This window comes from Nylanderia fulva, unplaced genomic scaffold (assembly GCF_048542155.1).
Source record: "Nylanderia fulva isolate GAGA-0341 unplaced genomic scaffold, ASM4854215v1 Scaffold7, whole genome shotgun sequence".
Classification (NCBI taxonomy): Eukaryota; Metazoa; Arthropoda; class Insecta; order Hymenoptera; family Formicidae; genus Nylanderia; species Nylanderia fulva.
The window spans coordinates 800623-819901 of NW_028190807.1; the positions used below are offsets into that span (position 1 = coordinate 800623).

The 19279-nt window shown below is 31.2% G+C and overlaps 5 protein-coding genes across 14 annotated transcripts in view; 2 read left to right on the forward strand and 3 right to left on the reverse strand.

Annotated features, from left to right (window-relative positions):
- The window catches only part of LOC114945090 (Sox box protein 15), a 63753-nt gene extending 61353 nt beyond the window's left edge, over nt 1-2400 (reverse strand). Inside the window, exon 1 of one of the 3 annotated variants that reach the window (XM_029321173.2) lies at nt 2335-2400. The gene's annotated coding sequence lies outside the window, so the exon portion shown is untranslated. Of the gene's footprint in view, nt 1-32; nt 97-1392; nt 1455-2334 lie in introns of those variants that run through there. The other 2 variants (XM_085488686.1, XM_085488685.1) reach the window with 2 other exon arrangements.
- Nucleotides 33-8478, reverse strand: Gclm (Glutamate-cysteine ligase modifier subunit). 4 transcript variants are annotated; one of them, XM_029321180.2, is made up of 7 exons: nt 8367-8478; nt 4939-5236; nt 4697-4759; nt 4494-4611; nt 4226-4425; nt 4001-4115; nt 3176-3926 (listed from the first exon to the last, which is right to left on the reverse strand). In XM_029321180.2, exons 2-7 carry the CDS (start codon nt 5026-5028, stop codon nt 3775-3777), a joined length of 738 nt encoding a protein of 245 aa, XP_029177013.1. In that variant the 5' UTR covers nt 5029-5236; nt 8367-8478; the 3' UTR covers nt 3176-3774. The 4 variants fall into 4 exon arrangements, with proteins under 4 accessions (XP_029177015.1, XP_029177013.1, XP_029177014.1 ...); XM_029321181.2 differs by lacking the exon at nt 8367-8478 and adding an exon at nt 5237-5688 and having other exon boundaries at nt 4939-5148; XM_085488687.1 differs by lacking the exon at nt 8367-8478 and adding an exon at nt 5237-5688 and having other exon boundaries at nt 4939-5165.
- Nucleotides 4878-7815, forward strand: LOC146720385 (transmembrane protein 14C). 3 transcript variants are annotated; one of them, XM_085488689.1, is made up of 4 exons: nt 4878-5009; nt 6499-6793; nt 7036-7225; nt 7299-7815. In XM_085488689.1, exons 2-4 carry the CDS (start codon nt 6718-6720, stop codon nt 7357-7359), a joined length of 327 nt encoding a protein of 108 aa, XP_085344815.1. In that variant the 5' UTR covers nt 4878-5009; nt 6499-6717; the 3' UTR covers nt 7360-7815. The 3 variants fall into 3 exon arrangements, with proteins under 3 accessions (XP_085344815.1, XP_085344816.1, XP_085344814.1); XM_085488690.1 differs by lacking the exon at nt 4878-5009 and adding an exon at nt 6321-6378; XM_085488688.1 differs by lacking the exon at nt 4878-5009 and having other exon boundaries at nt 6398-6793.
- A 263-nt stretch (nt 8479-8741) lies between the features above and the next one.
- Nucleotides 8742-14542, forward strand: LOC114945092 (calnexin). Its single transcript, XM_085488616.1, has 8 exons — nt 8742-9152; nt 9674-9929; nt 10061-10356; nt 10522-11181; nt 11542-11682; nt 12658-12777; nt 13016-13213; nt 13381-14542. Exons 2-8 carry the CDS (start codon nt 9683-9685, stop codon nt 13435-13437), a joined length of 1719 nt encoding a protein of 572 aa, XP_085344742.1. The 5' UTR covers nt 8742-9152; nt 9674-9682; the 3' UTR covers nt 13438-14542.
- Nucleotides 13490-19210, reverse strand: Mtmr6 (Myotubularin related protein 6). 3 transcript variants are annotated; one of them, XM_029321171.2, is made up of 13 exons: nt 18865-19210; nt 18530-18643; nt 18282-18444; nt 17958-18115; nt 17757-17882; nt 17551-17685; nt 17116-17248; nt 16790-17016; nt 16045-16295; nt 15820-15963; nt 15602-15728; nt 15228-15488; nt 13490-15149 (listed from the first exon to the last, which is right to left on the reverse strand). In XM_029321171.2, exons 1-13 carry the CDS (start codon nt 18886-18888, stop codon nt 15006-15008), a joined length of 2007 nt encoding a protein of 668 aa, XP_029177004.1. In that variant the 5' UTR covers nt 18889-19210; the 3' UTR covers nt 13490-15005. The 3 variants fall into 3 exon arrangements, with proteins under 3 accessions (XP_029177004.1, XP_029177003.1, XP_085344741.1); XM_029321170.2 differs by having other exon boundaries at nt 18530-18661; XM_085488615.1 differs by having other exon boundaries at nt 18530-18675.
- Nucleotides 19211-19279: the final 69 nt, after the last annotated feature.

Here is a 19279-nt window from a genome sequence, read left to right on the forward strand (position 1 = left end):
AAAAAAATAGTTTGAAATTTGCATATATTTACCCTACAGTTTTCCTCAATCTCTTTGATGCCGACATAAAAAATGTATAAAATTGTTTGACTAAATTATATTATCTTTCTCTCCCTCTCGCTCTCTTTCTTTCGCGATTTATTTCATTTCGACGTATCCTTGCTATTCGAAAGAAGTGGTCCTAGGGATAACGAGACGCGAATACACCTGCCAGGCTGCTGGTTGGACTTTTGTACACGGTGGAAATAAAAGCTTTCAATGCGAAAGGACGGTCGTATACCGCGAAAGTAGTAGATCGGGACGTTGGTCGAGCAAAGCGACAAGGGACTTGAGAGCTGGACCAACTACCGATGCTGCCGAGTCTCTTCTCTCTGTCTCTATCTTTCCTTCTTTCTCTCCTTCTCACTCTTTTTTCGTTCCGCGCGCTCGCCTTCCCCCGACTTATTTATTCCTTTCTCCGTCGCTGTGGCTCCCTTTCTTTCTCGACTTCTTCTTTATTTCTGTCCTTTTGTCCGTTTTCTGCTTCCGCAAACGACAGCCGCTTATTTATACCCCGTCTTTGCATCGCGCCGGGGACCGAGCGAGGGTGCTTTTGCGTTTACTCGGCTACTGCAGAGTGTCGTCGTTGTGTTGTCGTTGCTGTTACCGTCTATTCTCCTTCGATTCCCGGCTCTTTCCTTCCTCTCAATTTTAGTTTTACAATGCATACGTAACTTGGATTATGTCACTCTCGCATCGCCTCATTAATCATCCTCTACCTATTCGACGTCTTCTAACAGCTTCATTATAATTAGCCATTTATTTCTTGCATTGTAAAATGATTATTTTTAATATTCAATACTTTATAAGTGTTTTTACCATACCTTCTAACGATGATACTTTTTATTTTCTTCAGTTAGCTATTTAATTTTTGTTTTAATGGGATTCCGTGTAATTATGTTCCTCGACTTGAAAAGACAGGGAGCCCTTATGCCAGGCAATAAAGGCGATTCCTCCTTCTCTCTCCTTTCCTCGTTCCTCTTTGTCTCGTGCACACCTTCGGTCGCGCGACACCATCTCCTTCTCATTTTCTTCCGACCGTATATGATAGCGATGAGGTGTATCACTTTGCTCGCGCGACACCGCCGTGATGCGGTCGCGTATTGCGAAGGGCAATTCCGCGCGAGACCGCATCACCTGTCAACGTAAAATCGCAGGTCTATATCGTGCCTTACTCGGCCGACTGGTGGGAATTCTGCCGCTGATTTGTCGTCCAGGAACAATGAACCCCGAGTGACGAGTCGCTTGAACTTATTTTAACTTACCACTTTACGCGTTTAAATAAAAGAATGAAAGAGAACGAGAAAGGAGATACATATTTAATAGTTAAATAAAAAAGAGTTGAGGTAAAACCTTGTGAACGACCTGAGAGGTGCGATTATTCCCAGAGTATAAATTTCATCCATTCGACTGCGAAAATCTTCCCTCTTTAAATATCTGAGCGATCTCTTCCGCGAATTAGATGAGGAGACTGATTGGGAGACCTGGTAGGAACATCATGTGTCCACGCTCGCGACAAAAGCGACCGTGCGAGGGAGAGCCGAACAAATAAATGCTGAAAAGAGGAACAAAACCGACATTATGTTGCATTAACATACAAAGTATGTCAGACCCGCAATCCGTAGGCATAACATAGTATCGCGGCATTCGCATATTCTACTTCTCGACGCATCGTCTGTGTGTGTGTATCTATCTGTATGTGTGGATGTGGAAAGAGAGAGAAAACGAATATATTACTCGCACGCATGTGCGTGTCCGAGAAAGAGAAAGATGAAAGAAAGGAAGAGGAATCGCCATTGAATGTGTGTAGAACAGAAGGAAGAGGGTGGAAAGTGTGCGTGTGTCGGCGAAGGGCTCGCGCGACAAGAACTAAAGAGGAAAAGGCAAGAAAAAGGGATTCTCTCAGTGGCGGATTTCTAGACGCATACACATGTCTAGATCCTCGCATTTAATCACGCAAAGCCGTTAATTATTTTACAATAATTACATCAATCTGCATGAGCGTCCACAGGATATTTTCCAGGGAGGGACATAATTACAATTTTTTTGTTCTTATTCTTTCTTAATTTTTTAAATTGAGCTTTTTTATTATTTTATTATTTTGATATTTTTATATTAAAAATATATAAATTCCAGTGTTTATTCACAAGGAGAGCAAATGCTTAATTTTTTTTTACTGGTAAAAGGGGGCAAATAATTCTATAAATCTGTTGGTTTTTCGCATTTGCAATCTAATATTCGTGAAATCCGCCACCAGAGAGAAGAAAGAAGGTACAGTGAATTTATGCTATTTACCAGTCCTCCAAAGATACGGTTCCATCGCTTCGTTGTCCTCGCAGTAAACGTGTGTGCCACGCGGTGCGGCTTAACGTAAAAGGATCCTTGGGAGCGGTGGAGAGTAGAGAACGTAGAACGGGCGGGAAAGGAAAAGATCCGAGAAGGTAGCAGCAGCACAAGGCGGTGATGGTAAAGGGAAAAAACGAAGCGCATATATCGAGGCCGGTCTACGACGACGGAGACGCCGGGAACACACACACACACACAAAAGGAAGGACTCTCCTCCGGTGTCACCGCTGTCCACCGGGCTCCCGATCGGCTACCGCTAGCAAGGGCTGCGAGCCGCTCGAAGGACGATCAAAACTATTATACATACAGTCTGCACACAGAATAAAATAAATTAGAAAGGATAAAACACATACAAAAGCATGATAGATTGAAAAACATTTCCTTGGAAATTAAATATTAATTTTTGGGAGATATTTTAAATAAAAGCTTGTTATGTGTGGAGAAAAAATTTTTGGATATTGAATGATCATTTTTAACTTTTTTAAGAAATTCAATTTTCTTTGAATAAAGTCAAGGTTCTTATATAATATATTCCTTCATTATATATATATATATAGATATATATATATATATATATATATACACGATTTATTATTCTCAAATAATTTATTGATAATTTATGAACGAAACAATATATATTAAAAAAAGGCGCATTTTCTTTCTATAAAAATTTCTATAAAATTTTACAAAAATGTATAAGATCTAATTAATAAGAGATAAAGATATAAAACACATATGCAGTGCTCTATATAGACACTGAAAAAAATTGTTAACTTGTAACTAAACTCTTTCAACTAAATTAACTATTTTGTTAATTTATTAATTGAACTGAATATATTAGTATTTCAATCAAATACATGGGTTTTAGGTTTATGCTATATTTAATTAAAATATTTCTGTGTTTAATTAATAAACTATTATTTAGTTGAAAGGTTAATCAAATTAACAATTTACTTTCCGTTACTCTAAAAAATGTTTATAGTATATACACAATAAAATATTCAACATGCTAATAATCATAAAATTTAACAATATTAAGTTTTTTGTAAAAATCACATTCATATAAATTAAAATATGAAACTATATGTGTGGTTATATGTGTATAGTACCATATTAACATGTAATATGTATACTATATTAACCTGTGTACTATGAAAAATGAAAATAATCTTTAACAGTACTACAAACATTAAGTTTTAGAGTTTGACTTATTGATATACAGTAAGTACCTTTTCGATGATAAAATTCCACGACATTTAACATATAAATTAATATGAAACTATGTGTGGTTGTATGTATAGTGTACCATATTAACATGTAATATGGACACTATATTAACCTGTGTACTATGAAAAATGGAAATAATAATCTTTAGCAGTACTACAAACATTAAGTTTTAGAGTTTGACTTATTGATATACAGCAAGTACCCTTTCGATGATAAAATTCCACGGCATTTAACATGAATTTGATATCTTATCAACCAGCGCAAGTGAGCAGCACTGCCAAATATACCCTCTAATACCTCTTGAGGAAGTATTTCTATAGAGATACAGAGAGATAAAGCAATTGTTGTTGCTTAGTTATTAATAGTTTTAGTTTATTAAGATACTCACCACATGGATCACTGTGTGTCAACAACTGAATGTCATTTTCCTTAGTAAATTCTTGCAAGGCTGGTGGTACTACGCAACACGTGGCTAAATTAATTTGTACAATATTTGGCTTTATCTGTAATGAAGAAATATTAAGAATAAAGGTAAGAGAAAATGTTTATAATATTATAAATATTATAATATACAAATAAAGAAAAAATATTTTAAATAGCAAGTTATACTTACATCAGCCCACTGAAATAGTTCGATGAATGTGTTTGTGTTAATGTCACTCAAACCAACACTGGATAATTTACCAACTTTTACGTATTCTCCCACTACAGACCATATTCTTTTTAATGATGACAATATAATCTCTGGATCTTCAGCACTTTTGTAAGCTATCACTAAAGATTCTATGATATTTGTACCTAGTGCTTTAAATGCTACAATAAAATATAATAGATTAGAAATCTATCACACAAATATGTTATTACATTTTTGACTAACATACCTTGATCTAATGCCTCCTTCAATGAGTTAACATCGGGTGAAGAGATAAATACTTTTACAGTAATCTTCAAATCTTTTCTATCGACATCCTGCAAGCTTGTATCCTCCTTTCCATTAATCTACAATTATAATTAACAAAACTTGTCAAATATTCAGACACGTACATTTCCAATTAATAATTATTAATAAACTGTGTATACGTACAACTGTTGTTCCATCTCCTTTGCTTTGCTTATCATTCAGAATAATTTTTAACGTCTCGATCAGCTGAAAAAAGTCAACGAAGAATATCAAATTTTTTTTTTCGAGAACAATTTCGAAGAATGTAATACGAGATATAACCTCGATTCCTCAGCGTAAATCACCGAGGCGACGAGAGATATCATTAAGTTACACACGACGCTAGGAAGAGCACGCATAATATTACGCAACGCCTGTCAACTGACCTCGTCCGTGGAATTTTGACTCGCCTTCTGCCTCGCCTCGCTCAGGGAAAGTATATTCCCGGTGTTGACGAGTAAGTTATGCGATAGCATATTTTTCACGACCGATATGAATTTCACGCGGCAAGTCCGTCCCGTTTGACAGTTATCCGCACATTTATACACTTGCGGTGAAAAGTGATGTCATCGCTACCGTGACTTTTCAATTTATGACTAAAAAAATTAAAATCCTACGAGATTACGTCAAATTACATCACTCCTCGAGATCCTTGAACAAGTCGGAGCTGTCGGTTTTACGCACCTGTTGAGAATGTGTATATATATATATATATGTATATAATTTTCTCCTATCACGGAAATAAAGGAAGTTTATACGCGCACACATTTGCCTTTGAACACATAATATATGAATTAAGCGCATGTCAGAGAGGATATATATGGAAAATATATGCTTCGATATGTGCGTAAATTCATGTGTTATATATATATGACGACGCGTTCCTATCTTCATACGAGAAAGAAGAACAATATGAGGAAAGAGTTTTTTTTATTTTACGTAAACATCTTTGTTATCGCAAAATAGCTTATCTCTCTTGGAGCATTTTAAAGTAATTAATTTTATAATGTTTAATATTTAAAACGTGATATTTTTCTACGCGTTAATTGTAAATTATAAAAAGAATCTTCGCCATAGGCGCTCAAACATTTCAAATTTTATGCTTGTTTAAATGGCGGTTCGACGATATTTAAATCGATATTTTTTTAATTAAACAATATTATTTATATGATAAAGTTTGTATTTGCTCTTTTTAATTGAAATTTTACGCGAAAAATTATTATTAAAGTGGACTTTGCAAAGCATATATTATATATATTTTATTTTTAAATATAAATTATAAATAGTTATTTTTTATTTAATGTTTAGCTTATATATCGTTGCATATGATATATATTTTTTAAAATAATACGAGAAAAAGATATATATAATTATGCAACAAATATCTTATTTTATTAATAAAAGTTTAGCCAGAGACGCATCACAACTCCATGAATATAAGTTTCCAGAATTGAAGGAATCTGAAGTATAAAAGAAAATTTATTATTATTTGTATTATTTATTATTATTCGCGTTCTGGATGTTCATATTATTGATATATATATATATATATATATATATATATATATATATATATATTAATATATATATATATATAATTTCTAGAACAATATATAATATATAGAATAAGTCTGTGACAACATAAATATTTATGCTACTGTTTAGTTTATATAGATGCTTAGTTTATATAGATACATTTGTGTATATAGATGTTTTTTTCGATATTTATTTTATTTATTTACTCAATTTTTTTATTTATTCGATTTAATAGAAATATCGACACAACGATTGGTCGACAAACTATACATGGCAGCTCTAAAATTACTGTAAAAAATCGTGCATACATTATATATTACATAAGTCGTTATATTCATTATACATCCATATACAATGTATCATAAATTACGCCGTGTACATGAATATATGAATCTGGTTGCTTGTTACAGACCTATTCGTTAAAATAACAAGTTGTCAAAAGGACAAGATACGGACGAATAGGGAAAAGCTTCTCCCAGGAGTTTGCTACACCGATGTTCGCATTCTTTGCATCACAACAGTGACCGGAAGAAAATCTGATACCTCGCTTATCACTCGATACGAAGTGATAACGCACGGGCCATCGTACGATACAATTGTGATTCGAAAGGGTGAATTATTTTACAAAAATGCCCATTGACATCCCTGCATTTGCATACGCTGCTGCGGTGGCTGGCGGCGGAATATTAGGTTACGTGAAATCAAGTGAGTTCAATTGAATTGTCATTCAAGTTCTTTATCAGCCATATAAGTGTTTACGTTTATTCGACGTTCAATAGCCTTCAAGGTTCCCAAATATGATTATCATATTCCATGATTCTTTTATATTTTTATCTTTTTATACCTTATTAATTTTTTCTAAATATTTATATATGTATATATTTAATATTTTTCTTATGCACTCAAAGTTTCAAAATGATAATATGATTCTGATTTTTTCTTGAAAGGTTCTATTCCATCGTTGGCAGCTGGTCTCTTATTCGGATCTGTTTTGGGCTACGGAGCTTATCAGACTTCTCAAGACCCGACCAACGTAGCAGTTTTTCTAGGAACAAGTACAGCTCTTGGAGGCTTAATGGGATATCGATTTTACAATAGTGGGAAAATAATGCCAGCTGGAGTAATTGCTATATTGAGGTATTCTAATGCAGTTTACATAATGATTTGTGTGTTATATATGCAAATGTGTTAATGTTGGAATCATTTTCAGTGCTGTGATGATTGTAAGGACAGTTACAAGATATTTCTCACCACCGCTGAAAACTCAGTGAATATTAACTTTGCAATTATTGCATTTATATTAATCTAATTTACTATTTGGTAAAAGGGTATAAGGAAGTACCTTGATAGATTTTTAAGGATTGATGAGTAAATGTAATTATAAATAATATGGTTGAATTAATTTTGAGTTTCTGTATATAATGCCAAGAGATTTTGTAAAAATCAAGTATGTATATCAATTAGTAGCTTCTCAATTAAATGTATCAAATTAAATTTCTTAAGTTTCTATTAAAATAAATCTGATTTAAATTTAATTAAAATATATTTCATTATCTCTATTATATCTAAACTATGGAATTCAGTGTAAAAATATACAATTTATTGTAGAAAAATATTTATCATAAATTATTAAATTGTATATCTTGTACTTGACAGTTGTGTGGAACGACTTTGTGGATTTATAAGAATTGATGAGCAAATATAATTATATAAATAATATGGTTAAATTAATTCTGAGTTTCTGTATATAACTAGTAATTTTTCAATTAAGTGTATAAAATAAAATTTCTTAAATTTCTATTGAAATCAATCATTTTAAATTGAATTAAAATATATTTCATTATTTCTGTTATATGTAAACTATGTAATTCAGTATAAAATATACAATTTTTTGTAGAAAATAAATATTAATCATAAATCATTAAATTATATACCTTACACTTGACAGTTGTGAAACGATAACTTTGATTTATAAGAATTAATGAACAATAAATGTAATTATAAATAATTGTATATGGTCGAATTAATTTTGAGTTTCTGTATATAATGCCAAGATTTTGTAAAAATTATGTATATCAATTAATAACTTTTCAATTAAGTGTATCAAATGAAATTCTTAAATTTCTATTAAAATAAATCTGTTTTCAATTGAATTAAAATATATTTCATTATCTCTGCTATATATATCTAAACTGCAATGTATAATTCAGTGTAAAATATACAATTTTTTGTAGAAAATCAATATTCATCATAAATTATTAAATTATATATATCTTACACTCGACAGCTGTTGGAACGATGACGTTGACAATAGAATATTAATTTAATAATTATATATTTTTTATCTCTACAGGCGAGAATAAAAACCGCGTAAAATTCAGTCGCTAACTTGATATGTCGCGATGCACGAATATCTAGACATTCGACTCGACGCCTGAATCAATTGTATCCAATTTCTCGCGATGACACTTCATAGGTCGATAGACTGGTCTGATCGACCAATCGGAACAGAGAAACATTTCCTCCGTCCATTCCGATTGGTCGACAAATAACTCGACGAATAGATTTTTCGAACACAAATGTAAGTAGATATATAGCTTCAAAATGAAACAGATATATATATTGGAGCTTCGAAGGGAGCGAGAGAGAAGAAACAGATTTATGTCGTTCGAGTCTGACATGTCATCGACCATCGACCTGACGTATCGCTGTTCTACACGTCACACGTTTGTTCGACGTCGCGTTTATTGTGTGGTCGAATCGTTGTGTAGACGTGACACCAATTTAAGCGATCGAGTGGAATAATAAATTTAATTAAAGGGAGAGAGAAGGAAGGAGGGATACTGCAGCTCGATTAATGCAATCTCGCCGGTAATTTCCGGAAGTGCCGCTCCTTTTCGGAACGCATCGCGGACGCGAGTGTCTTACGTGTGTAAATAGATCGAAATTATCGTTATTAAATAATTGAATAATACGTATTACGTTTTTCGCACCTTTAGATAGTATTACTTATATATAAATATATATCCGAGGGATCTGCGAACTTCATATTTTCCTCGTACCGGTAAGATGACGTTTCTCTTTGCGGAACGTCGAGCTACGTGTTACAGCGATGTAATTTGACCGTAACACGTAGAACTCACGTTTCTATCGTGCACGATGTTTCTTGCGAAAGTGTAAATAATCATTTCATCATCTGTGTAATTTTGAGGTTAAGTTTCCTCTGATTCGACTTAAAAGATTTAACTTAATTAAATACTTTATGATGAATGAAATGTCTTTTTTTTATCTTTGATGAAACTTTTCCACGGTAATTAGAATATATATTTCGTAAAGACTTTGAAGGCACGATTGAACGTAATTAGAATTTTTCACAAAGAGGTTTTTATATATATATATATATATATATATATATATATATATATATTAATATATATATATATATATATAATAATATAATATATATATAATAATATAATATATATATAATATATATATATATAATATATATATGTATATATATATATATATATGTATATATATAATATATATATATAATATATATATATATTTTTTTAATTTTAGGAATATGAAATGGCAAGAATCGTAGCTTGCATCGTATTAGTTTATCTTAGTGCATGTTGTAATATATTAAGTGCGAATGAGAACCATGATGGCAGTGTCAACGATGAAATACAGAAACCGTCTTATCAAAGTCCAGAACCCTTCGGTTTTGCTTACTTAGCAGAGAACTTTGATAGTGAAGAGAGATTTCGAAATTCCTGGCTGTTATCGGAAGCGAAGAAAGACGATACCGACGAGGATATCGCCAAATATGATGGTAAAAACAGAATGCAATGTTAATATTTTCTTTATTATTTATTTGGTAGATTTTATTCAGAGTATGAAATTAATTAATGCTCTTACAATTTTTGATTTATTTATTTATCTATTCTTTGTTATTCATATTAGGAATTTGGTCCATTGAAGAACTGAAGAAACATGCCGAGGAGGGAGATCTAGGATTAGTGCTTAAGAGCAAAGCTAGACATGCTGCCGTTTCTACTTTATTAACTAAACCATTTTACTTTGAAGACAAACCTTTAATTGTACAATATGAAGTTAATTTCCAAGAAGGACAGGAATGTGGTGGCGCCTATCTTAAGTTGCTCACATTAGATGATAAGCATAAGGACTTGAAACAATTCCATGATAAAACACCGTATACTATAATGTTTGGGCCTGATAAATGTGGCAATGATCACAAGGTATTAATACAAGCACTTATCTTACAATTTTTACATCACATAGAATGCACATATCATGTGGATCTGTTTTCATACATATTATATAAAAATATATAAAATATTAGATATATAAAAATTTAATTTGTGCTGAGTTTTTTTATTTAAAATTTATATTTGTTTCTTCAGCTTCATTTTATATTTCGACATAAGAATCCGTTAAATGGTACAATCACGGAGAAACATTGTAAGAAATCAAAGGATCGATTGGAGGATTATTTCAAAGATAAACAGCCGCATCTGTATACTTTGATTATACGGCCTGATAATAGTTACGAGATTAAAGTGGATAATAAAATCTTAAATTCGGGTTCGTTATTGGACGATTTTGTGCCTCCCGTGAATCCACCTCTGGAGATAGAAGATCCCGATGATAAACAGCCCGAAGATTGGGACGATAGAGAAAAGATTGCCGACCCATTGGCAGAGAAACCTGAAGATTGGGATGAAGACGCTCCAGCGCAGATAGTCGATGAGGAAGACGTTATGCCCGAGGGATGGCTCGAGGATGAACCACCAATGATATCGAATCCGGATTCCGTTAAACCTGATGATTGGGACGTCGAGATGGATGGCGAATGGGAAGCGCCAGATATACCGAACCCAAAATGCGAGGACGCACCTGGTTGTGGTCCTTATAAGCAAAGAATGAAGAAAAATCCGCGATATAAAGGAAAATGGCTGGCACCGCTCGTCAACAACCCCAATTATAAGGGAAAATGGAAGCCTAGACTTATACATAATCCTGAGTATTTTAACGACGAATATCCTTTCAAGATGTTACCAATTGTATGTAAACAATAGAATGTGTGTCAACTGTATGATTATTGTACAGGGTGTTCCATAGGAAATTGCTGAAACTAATCAGCTGTTATTTTTTAATGCATGCAGTTATTGAGAAAATAAAAATTGTGTAGGAAAGAGGAAAGTCTGCAATTTTTAATGGATATAAATAAAATGTTTGTATATCAGTTTATTTTATTGATAAAAAGTAAAAGTATATTAAAAACTATAGACTTTCCTCTTTTCAACACAGTTTTTGTTTTCTCAATAACTGCATGCATTAAGAAATGTCAGCTGATTAGTTTCAACAATTTTCTATGAAATACATTAATAATTATAATGTTTAACATTATAAAAATGTTTTAGAGTGCTGTTGGTTTTGAACTGTGGTCAATGTCACTCGACATATATTTCGACAATTTAATTATAACGGATGATGAGGAAGTTGCAAAGAAATGGGCGGATGATAGCTTCGAAATTCGACGTGTTAAAATTGCTGAGGAAAGTGTAAGTATCCTTTTATGTATATTTTTTAAACACTATTTCGCCGTTATAACAATATAATTTTGCAATATAAACGCGTACACTTGAAAATGTATGTATTTAAAGATAATATTTTGTAAGTATGTAAAAACAGTCATAATTAGCACTTACCGAATTTAACGAATTTGAAGATTGATAAAATTTCTTACATTAGTGGATTATGGATTAAATATGCAGGATTCTTTTTGGGGTCGAATGATGAAAGCGATGAATTATAAACCAGGCTGGTGGGCACTGTATTTCTTGTATTGTATAATACCAGTTGTAGCTTACATCTGGTATCTATGCAAACGAGCTCGTGAGGTACAACATTCGCGTGTAGACGTTAAAAGTATTTGCTTGATAAAACGTAATAATCCCATACCTAATTCCAATAATGCGTATTTTATAAATTGTATACTTATATAGCATTTATTTTATATTATACCTTTTAATAAGTTGTATAATTATGTGGAGTAATATTAACGAAAATTATATACATATATACAGGGTGTTAAAAAATTAGACCAACAAATTTTGAAGGAAAATAGATTTCAAAATAAACATTTTTTGTTAAATACTACTTTTTTCTATATTTTTAGTTGTACATTATATGATATGAAATAGGAGTTTGTGACTTAAACAGGCATATAATTTGATTACAAAGACAAACTGAAAAGTTATAAACTGATATATCATGTATTATTAAAACTAAACATAGAGAAAATTAATATTAACAAAAATATTTATTTTGAAGTCTTCTTTCAGCCTTCAAAATTTGTCGATCTAATTTGTTAATACCCTATATACAATCCTCATGTACCTCGATAAAGGAATCTTATTATCGTTTAAAGATTAGCAATGGCTTTGCTAATTTTGTTAGAATTTTATATATACTTTCTGCATACACAAGCTTTTGTATGTATATAATGTGTAGCATTTTACAATTGTCTGATGCAGTGGACTATATGGAACCGAATTGCGACATTTACTGCAGAGCATCCATGGATATGGGCAGTATATGTATTGCTAGCTGCAATACCTGTAGTACTGATAATATACTGTTGCTGCTTCTCAGAGGTATAATGTAGTCAATACAAAATAAGAATAACAAGTATTCTTGCACAAAGTAGTATATTTTTAGATATTTGGAAACCATAAAGCGAATAATTTTATCTTGCTTATTTTTCTGTTGATTGCTTTGTAGAGTATATTAAAAGTCATCTATAGAGTTATTTATATTGTTAATATTATCATACAAATGATATATTTTTACAAGTGTCAAAATAAAATTTATATTGTTTCTCCAATATATCAGGATAAATCAGATTTCAAAGATGAAGAAGAAGAAGAAAAAGCACCTTTAGAAATAAGCAATGATGTCGCAGAAGATGCAGAAGAAAGTGAAAATCTTCAATCTTTGAATTCTGAACTAGCTGAGCAAAAATCTACTACAGAAGAAACGGAAGATACAGAAAAAGAGACTGGAACAGAGGAAGTAATTGAAAGTGATAAGGTCAGTTAATGAAATTTTAAAGTATATATATATATTTTTTTTATTTTTCACGAGGAATTGCGATGTTATAATGGTTTAAAATTTTTATATAGAATATACACAATGCATTCCTCTTTTTCTTTTTTTATTGTTGCAATCTGTAATCGTGAAAATGCGCATAATTGCAGAATACATCTCCAATTAGTGGTGAAGGACCACGACGAAGAAAACCAAATAAAGAATAGGAAGAAAAATTATAAAAAGAAATTATTATCGCGCGCGCGGTTTTTGCTGATATTTATGTAATACTGTCACATTCCACATCACATTTGCTACTGTGGATAGTAGATGGTTACCAGTCACTCTAGCAAGTTCAGTCATTGCAATGATGTGATCGATAAGTATTAAATTCCTTCTCTAAAGATATTGATTTTTTACTTTGTGGATATATATATATATATATATATATGTGTGTGTGTGTGTTTTGCGCGTGCGTGCGCGCGCGTGTGTGTATGTGTGTGTGTATATATATATATATACATATATATGCAAAAATTTTCATTGATATATTCAAAAAAATTCTCTGATATTACATATGCTTTCGTGTAATAAATGATATATGATGCATATGTATTTATAAATTTGCAAGAGTGCTGTCCATTAACCTGGACACTGCCTTAATAACGTGTTGCATTTATGTATTTTTGCTTATAATATTATAAAATGTTTTAGAATTAAAGATTGAAAACAAATTTGTCTTATTTAGTTTGTATTTTAAATGTCAAAATGGGATAAATTGTAGTAAAAGAGTTACAAATCAATTGAATTATGAACATATAATATGTGAATGCAAGAGATGTAAAATTATAATAATTTACATATCCTGAAATGTCATAAAACAATTTTTTCACGATTCAATAATCATTTATCGACTACTATGGCCGAATCAAATCTAGTTGCAAACAGATTAAGCAATTAAAAATTAATTTTTATTTCTATCTTTTAATAACTCTATATATATATATATATATATCATTTTTTCTAATATTTACAAAAATACGTAACTTGAAAAATGCAATGAATTTATCAGTCACTGTACTATATAATAGTTAATCATCAATAATTTGCCGTTATCATTACGATTATTTAATGTAATATTCACGAACTTTAATGTGTTACTGAGTTATTTAAGTTAAGAATAAGTCTGTATGGTAATTATGTATGTATTAGTGTAATCAGGTACTACGTTGTTTGTATTGATCGACCAAATTGAATTGAAAATAAAATTCAAAGAGATAGAAAAGCCAAATATATATGAAATTGAAATACAATATATTGTTTGATGATAAATATGCTAGGCTTTTTCATTATTTCACTTGGGACATATACATATAAATATGAATTATATAAGTATATGTCGGTATTAAGGCTTCTTGCTACTCGTCTCGTCCATTAGATTGTGACGTCAGAAGCGAGAAAATACATGCTGCAAATTTTTGCGTACCATTTTCAGATAAAAAGATATTTTTATGAAACAACTTCAGATGATTTTAGTGCACTTTTAAAATAGTCCGAAAATATTTTTCCCTTGACAGTTAATCAACAACAATAATTGCGTAAAATAATTGCGACATCAAACTTTGTCACGCGGAATGACTGCGCATGTGAAAGACTATATGGATGAGGCATCATATTCATTTTACAGGTATTGATTGATTATAAAGGGAAAGATAGTTTTCTCACCTTTCTCTGACGTCACAATTTAATATGGTCACAGTAAGTATATCAAGGAGTCTTAAATAAAATATTAAGTTTATGGACTAGTGGCGGATACCCCGGAACTTTGATAACATGTTTTACACGTAGGTACGGCGCGCTGTGATAGATGTCCGGGTAGTTTCGTGTGTACCGCCATGCATCTTGTGCACAACACATCACCGCAGGACCAACAATGATGCTGAAATAAAATTATTATATCATACAAAAACGAATGGCAAAGTATACAAACCGAGAAAATACTTTTATATATATATACCTTTTTGTTGAACGCATCAAATGTGGTGGAACATCCGCATTCTTCTATATTTCGCGATGATTTCCATTCCAGAGCAACCGTTTTCAATTCATTCTCCAATTGACTTACTTTTAATTTAGCTTTCATCTTTTCTTCATGATTTGTAGCATTTTCTATTATTGTCTCCGATAGAGTCTCCTTCATAAATTTATTATCAAACTTATGTTTTCCCTTCTTTTGAGAATTATTTGTAGTTAAAAGTTGTCCCAAAGAATTGACTCGCTGTGGAAGTCGAAAATTGAAGTATAAATTAAAAACACTCGATCTATTTTTTCTTAACTACAGCAATTAAAACGTTATCTATTTAAGATTTCTGTCAAAATTGTGATACATACTTTTAGCAGAAGTTTCACATGATCCTCTAAAGAGCTTGTGTGATCATATATTGTCAAAAGTAGATCTTCACATGTTTCTCTAGGATGTATTCCGTTCTCAAATCTAAAGTATAAACCTCTCCAAAGACTGAAAAAATAACTCGAATTACATTTCTGTGTTATTCACGATTATATAGTGACTAATAAGTTTCGTTGTATAAGAACAACATATTTTTTACACGATAGATTGAGGTGCCAATTTAGGATGAAGGACATCAGTAGAATCCTCATTATTGTAACGATTGCATATGTAGATTGGATTTATATACTCGTTTGTATTATTAGCCAAGTAACCCCACAATGAATATGTTCGCTCGCATAATCTAAAATAATAATTTACAATTTTTATCGGATTTTTTTTCATTTATATCATATATAAAGAGAGGAATTGAATGAAAGAATACCTCAACATTTGTCGTTCCTTCTCCGAATTTCCGATAAATGTACCGTGTTGACAGCTATGTATATGATCGTGTAATGTCAAAAGAAAATATTCATTGAATTGAAATTTGTATGGATATTGTTGCAGCAATTGATACGTCGCATCTATAAACTGTGTAAATATCGGAGCGAGTTCTTTACCATCGCTGCTGATGTACCCACAACGGTCGCTAAATTTATGACCAAACGACAGCCAATCCTTTTCTATCAAAGCCTTAAAAAATAATTTTTTTTTTAAATAAAATTATATATATAAAATATATAACTCTATATATAACTATATATATAACTCTATATACCTCTATATAACTCTATATATATATATATATATAACTCTATATATTTATACAAAGAGTGAAATATACAAGCATGGGCGTCCACAAGGTTTTTTCCAAGGGAGAAGATATGATTAAATTTTTCTTTCTTATTTTTATAATTGTTCTTTCTTAATTTTATTATTTTTTTAATATTAAATATACGAATAAATTCCAGTGTTTATTCAAAAGGAGAATGCATAATTTTTTAATTGATTTCAAGGGGGGCAAATGCTTCCTCTTGTCTCTCTTTGCGGACATCCATGCGTATACAAGATAATTTTGTTAAATAAAATACATATTATGTATTTGTTGTTATATATATATATATATATGTGTAACAATATGCATTAGTATCTAATGATTTTGAAAAATAAATGGTAGGATTACTTACTTGAAAGCCTTGGATGGTTCTGTAAAATGGATCCAACAATAATGCAGCTAAAGAACATACTTGTGCAGTGCGATCCCATCCATCACTACAATGCACCACTACACTTACGCCATTCGCAACAGCTCGTGCGATAAACCAAGCGGTTTCCAGAATAGAACGAATATGTTTTAACCAGCCACTGCTTTCTAGGCCGCTCAAAAATGCGCTCATAGAGGTCGATCTTTGCACTAAGTTGGATAAAACAAAGATAGATTTGATAATAATGTAAAACTAACTGTAATACTTATTTAATACAGGTGACTTTTAAGAAAACGTTTTATACTTACAATCCAAAAGTTTATTTAAACTTGTTCTCATCACATGAATGTTTTCTATTCCAAAGAAATGAAATTTTATATTGTCGTAGAAATTTTCATTCTCGTATCCTTTCCCCGCGGCTCTATTAGCAAAAGCGTTAATCTACAAGAAAACAAATTAAGTTTTGGTTTTTAAAAAATATCTTCTATAAAAATAGAGATACAAAATCATTATTTTTTTCATATATTTATAATACATTCATCAATAAATTAAATATCGATTTGATCCAAATTCTGATCGGGAATAACTTTAGGCTTTCCAAAATTGGAAAGATTTTTTATTTTTAATTATAAAGAAAAAGAAAAAGATAATACAGAATATACAAAAGTAAAATGTAATATTTAATATCTCTAATTTTATATATATAAGAGAAAATTATATATATATTTTAATTGAATGCTCACCCGCGGTCTTGTATCGACAACATACATATATCTCGAATTGGGATTTGTACATAATATATTGTACATCATTTGTTCATCTTCAGGACACCTTGCGCTGAATCCCGAGAGTGGTTGACTGCAGCGACAGATGGCAGCCTGAAATATTATTTTATTTTATTTAAAATGATTTTGTTCAAATACTACATTTAATTAATTCTTTCTTTTACCTTGTTTGAATGTAAATATGTTAAAACTGGCAGTCTTCCTCTGCTTCTAAACTTTGCACTACCCAATAAAATGTTGTTACTACATGTACTAGGAACGTATAAGTACCTTGGATAAGTATCGCAAAGCTGAAAGAATTGATGATTTACATTATTGAGAATAGAAAATGCAAATTGAGAATGAAAATAGAGAAGGATACATACCTCATAATTAGTATTTAAATATGAAAGTGACCACTCTTCATTTGGAACACCCTGCCGTTGAAATTCACTCTGTACATTGAAGAAATTCCATCCTGCGTGCTGAGGTAGAGTATCTTCACTCTCTTGATAATTAAAGCAGTACAAATCTTCTAAACTAGCTATATGGAGAGAAAAAGATAAATTATTATGTCAAAAACTGCTTTCCAAATTGTCTTTTTGTATAATAAATAATTTTTTAAATATAGTTTTTCTTTAAAAGATCCTTAGAAGATACCAATGAGATATAAACAGAGATATATAAACTAATGAGATATAAACACTTACCAGGGCAAGATAATTTTAATAATGTGAGGTAAATCTCATGACAATCGCGTTCCTTTGGAATAACAAATGTGACGATAAAGAAGTGTTTGCATTTAATGTACAGCGGTGATCCTGTAGTTGTCAATGGCTGTTTCTCTATGTTAGAGATATGTGTGTACAATACCTGCAATTATGACATTATGTGTGAAGAGAACCATTACTTTCATCTCAAATCAATCAATAGATATAACGAGTCTGATATAAATTACCCATATTTTCTTTTTGCCACTTCTTTCGACAAAGATGAGGTGTGTCACCGTTAAGTAGAGAGTACCAATGGAATGATTATTGCTATATTTATCCAGCATTCTCACATTTTCTACCTGCAAACGTATTGCTTCCTGGAAAACTTATACTATGTATACAAATATAAAAAATAAAGACTTCTTATAATCACTATCACATTTTATATTTTATTCAGAGTTTAATTATAATAAAAAATGTTTCTATAAGCTCATATATGATCCTAATATTCAGCTATATGTATCGTTAATTTGTTACTGGCAGAATTAAAATGAAAATTAAGTTGAAAATTGCTTAATACCTTAGGAATCTTTATCTGCTCCATCTTTGTAGTCTTTGAAGAGAAGTTGTATTTTACATGTACGTTATCAAATAGAATTATATTTTATTTAGGCGACAACGATGTGATTAACATATGTGCGATTAATATATATATTGTTCAACTTTCACGAGTGGAATAAAAAGTCACTTATTCTAAGTGTAATCTATCGCTTGTCAGATAACTAAAATATTAATAGGCAAGATTGCTGCCATCACTTTTCCCGAAGTGTTAGATTACAATATCTAACACTCACAAACAAACACACGAACTGTCAAACTGTCATTTGGAGCTTGACTTGAAGTATACCGTAATTATAGATTCGAGCTCTACTTTTTTGAATTATAAGCTGCGGAAGATAATGTAGAAAGTCGAATGTATTATCAATCGGTATTAA

Bases quoted from the DNA above. Each gene is read 5' to 3' on its own strand.
- Gclm (XM_029321180.2), bottom strand. From the start codon at position 5,028: ATGCTATCGCATAACTTACTCGTCAACACCGGGAATATACTTTCCCTG. The intron at 4,612-4,696 runs GTACGTATACAC...TTATAATTGTAG, and splicing joins AAGGAGATGGAACAACAGTT to ATTAATGGAAAGGAGGATAC. The intron at 4,426-4,493 runs GTATGTTAGTCA...ATTTTATTGTAG, and splicing joins GAAGGAGGCATTAGATCAAG to CATTTAAAGCACTAGGTACA.
- LOC146720385 (XM_085488689.1), top strand. From the start codon at position 6,718: ATGCCCATTGACATCCCTGCATTTGCATACGCTGCTGCGGTGGCTGGC. The intron at 6,794-7,035 runs GTGAGTTCAATT...TTTTCTTGAAAG, and splicing joins ATTAGGTTACGTGAAATCAA to GTTCTATTCCATCGTTGGCA. The intron at 7,226-7,298 runs GTATTCTAATGC...AATCATTTTCAG, and splicing joins GGAGTAATTGCTATATTGAG to TGCTGTGATGATTGTAAGGA.
- LOC114945092 (XM_085488616.1), top strand. From the start codon at position 9,683: ATGGCAAGAATCGTAGCTTGCATCGTATTAGTTTATCTTAGTGCATGT. The intron at 9,930-10,060 runs GTAAAAACAGAA...TATTCATATTAG, and splicing joins GGATATCGCCAAATATGATG to GAATTTGGTCCATTGAAGAA. The intron at 12,778-13,015 runs GTATAATGTAGT...CCAATATATCAG, and splicing joins ACTGTTGCTGCTTCTCAGAG to GATAAATCAGATTTCAAAGA.
- Mtmr6 (XM_029321170.2), bottom strand. From the start codon at position 18,888: ATGGAGCAGATAAAGATTCCTAAG. The intron at 18,445-18,529 runs GTAATTTATATC...TCATAATTGCAG, and splicing joins GTGGCAAAAAGAAAATATGG to GTATTGTACACACATATCTC. The intron at 18,116-18,281 runs GTAAGTGTTTAT...CTCTCCATATAG, and splicing joins ATTAAAATTATCTTGCCCTG to CTAGTTTAGAAGATTTGTAC.